Here is a 3,499-nt window from a genome sequence, read left to right as displayed (position 1 = left end):
AAAGAGTAATTTACTAAAAGTTAAAAGAATAGAAACTGTCCACTTAGCAGAAACTGTCCACTTAGGGGAATATTGTCCAATAAGGGGAATATTTACTGAGCTCAGGAAATAAGATGAAGCTGTGTTAACTTCAATCAACCAAATATGTGCAACTAAAGATCCTTTTTTTTTTTATTTCTCTTGAACTTGATTGGGCATTGACAGTAAACACAACTTCATCTTAATTATATTTCATTTGTTTTTTAAAGTGAACATACAATTTTTTTTTTTTTTTTTTGCTAAAATAAATACATGTTATATTATTAATTTATTTTCTTATGTCACACAGACCGCACATAAAGGTCATGTCATCACATTCTTTTTCATGGGATCTAAGAGCATGGCTGTATATAATCTGCTGCTCTTCACCTTCATCCTAATTCTATACATTGGGACAATATGTGGAAACTTTTTGATCATCATGCTGGTATATTACAGCAAGACCCTTCATTCTCCCATGTACTTCTTCCTCTCCCAACTCTCTATATCTGACATCATGCTGACCACAGATATTGTTCCTAACATGTTAAATATTGTTCTACATGAGCGGACCTCCATATCCTTTTCTGGTTGCATCACTCAATATTATGTCTTTAGTTCAGTAGAAGCATTTGAATGTTACCTTCTGACAGTGATGTCCTATGACCGCTATCTAGCCATCTGCTCTCCTCTGCATTATGTCTCCATTATGAAACCAACACTTTGCATTCAATTCGTTTTTGCATCCTGGCTGTTGAGTTGTTTTTTGACATTCATGCTTACACTTAGCATATGTCAACTAGAATTCTGTGGGCCAAATGTTATTGACCATTTCTATTGTGATTTAAATCCTCTTCTGGAACTTTCTTGTTCAGATATATCTAAAGTTCAAATAGAAGCCGCCTTGTTGTGCATTCCCGTTCTAATATTACCCTTCCTTCTGATAGCAGTTTCATACACTTATATTGTTGTAACTCTGTTAAAGATACCTTCCTTTTCAGGAAGACTGAAATCCTTTTCCACTTGTAGTTCCCATCTCACTGTTGTGTTTATATTTTATGGAACCCTAATGGCCACATATTTGATTCCAAAGGAAGGACAATCACAAACCACCAGTAAGATGATATCATTGTTGTACACTGTTTTTACCCCCTTTGTAAATCCTTTCATATACAGCTTAAGGAATAAAGATATCAAAGAAATTGTAAACAATGTTTTACATAACCAAAAGATAAATATTTAAAACTTTTAATAAAAATCCACTCCCAGTTCTCAGACCCTTCTGTCAAAAGTTATTTTTAATACACAGTAATATGGCAATAACTAATTGGTAATTTTAATACATTATATATATATATATATATATATATATATATATATATATATTTATTTATAGATCCCAAAATATCTTAGAAACACTGGTATCCCAAAATATATATTCTACCATAAAGCAGCAACAACCATTCTTTGGTTCCTCCAATTATTCTGATGAAACTGGAAGAACTTTATTTTCTATTCATACTACTGTTTTAGTGAAGGGCCCCCTACATAATCACTTAAAGGAGATGTATGGGATTCATTTTTTTTACCTCCTTTATACTTACCTAGGTGGATGCAGTATTGCTCCGATGCTGCATCTGTCCCCCGGTGCCTCTGCACTGGTAACTGAGCGGAGTGAACACCGCCGATCGCTCGGTTCTGACAGTCAACGGCTCCCTGCTCTGCCCCATCCTCGCTCATTGGAGCGCTGAGCTGTGAAGGGGAGGGGGGGCGGCCAGCTCAGGCTCTCAGCGGCTCGCTGACAGGCTGAGCTGAACCCAACTCCGTGGTTGTAATGAAAATGGGTCACAGGATTGCAGAACGAACTGCACTCCTGTGATCCATAGTAGATATACAGCCAAACTAGTTTTGGCAGATCTGCTCTGTTACGTAAAATGGCGTACATGTACATCGCTTCGTGTAGCAGTTAGTGTGGGCATCCCGATTGGCTATAGGCAGAGCCAATGAGCAGGTCCGGCGACCGCGATGTCCACCAGGCACCCGCAATCGCTCCCCATGGAGACAGAACAGCAGTCTGCTGATGTAGACATGGCAGACCACTGTTCTGCGAGTGATGAACACAGGGATCCTGTCTGTGTTCCTCCTATTTAGGTCTTTGTGTTTATCCAGTGAGCACATCCCTCCCAAAATTAGAAAGCACCATCTAGGCACACATTTAACCCTTTGATCGCCCCTTACATAGTTATATAGTTACATAGCTTGTGAGGTTAAAAAAATACATCAGTCCCTCCAGTTCAACCTATGATGTGTGTCTGTGTGTTTACTGTTAACCGTACAATGTATACCCCTTTATGTTGTGGTCTTTAAGGTGCCCATCTAATAGTTTTTGAAACGATCGATGCTCCCTGCTGATACTACTGCTTGTGGAAGAGAATTCCACATCCTTACTGCTCTGACAGTAAAGAACCCCTTACGTATTTTAAGGTTAAACCGTTTTTCCTCTAGTTTTAGTGAATAGCTACGTGTCTTATTGTATTCCCTTTCTCTGAAAAGTGTGTTCCTTATGCTAGGGTCATCACCAGTACAGTATTTGTACATTGATATCATATCCCCCCCTCAAGCGTCTCTTCTGATTTCCTCCATTACCCTAATTATTTTTGTTGCCCTTTTCTGGACTCTCTCCAGTTCTAGCACATGCTTTCTGAGGACCAGTGCCCAGAATTGGATGGAATACTCCAGATGGCCAGACCAGAATCTTGTAGAGTGGGAGAATAATCTCTTTATTTCTGGAGTGAATCCCCTTTTTTATACATGCCAGTATTTTGCTGGCTTTGCTTTAAGCGGCTTGACATTGAATGCCACTGCCAAGCCTGTTGTCCACTAGTACCCCCAGGTCCTTTTCCATCTTAGATTCACCCAGAGGTTCCCCCTAGTGAGTAGCTTGCTTTCATGTTTCTGACGCCCAAGTGCATTACTTTACATTTTTCAACATTAACCACTTAAGCCCCGGAGGATTTGGCTGCTAAAGGTCCAGACCCCTTTTTTCAACTTGGCACTTCGTGACTTTAACTGATAATTGCGCGGTCATGCAATGCAGTACCTAAAAGAAATTTACGTCCTTTTTTTCCCACAAACAGAGCTTTCTTTTGGTGGTATTTGATCGCCTCTGCGCTTTTTATTTTTTGCGATATTAATAAAAAAAGAGCGAAAATTTTGCAAAAAAATGACATTTTCAACTTTGTCTTTTAAAAAATATCCAATATACTCAATTTATGTCATTTTTTTTGGCCAAAATATATTTAGCTACATGTCTTTGACAAAAAAAAAATCAATAAGCGTATTTTTATTGGTTTGCGCAAAAGTTATAGCGTCTACAAACTATGGTGTAAATACTGAAATTTACGAAGCTTTAATTTCTGACTGCCTATCTCATTTCATGAAGTGCTAAAATGGCGGGGCAGTACAAAACCCCCCCAAACTA

The 3,499-nt window shown here is 38.6% G+C and overlaps 1 protein-coding gene across 1 annotated transcript; it reads left to right on the top strand.

Moving 5' to 3' along the window:
* Positions 1–460: 460 nt before the first annotated feature.
* Positions 461–1,261, top strand: LOC309554761 (olfactory receptor 1468-like; the record flags this gene model as incomplete). The annotated part of the gene is made up of 1 exon (XM_082256462.1): positions 461–1,261. One exon carries the CDS (start codon positions 461–463, stop codon positions 1,259–1,261), a length of 801 nt encoding a protein of 266 aa, XP_082112588.1.
* Between the last annotated feature and the right edge of the window lie 2,238 nt (positions 1,262–3,499).

Source organism: Pelophylax lessonae (assembly GCF_965119305.1).
Source record: "Pelophylax lessonae genome assembly, chromosome: 4".
Taxonomy (NCBI): Eukaryota; Metazoa; Chordata; class Amphibia; order Anura; family Ranidae; genus Pelophylax; species Pelophylax lessonae.
Note: the sequence above shows the minus strand (reverse complement) of the source record. Positions and strands in the feature narration are given on the sequence as shown.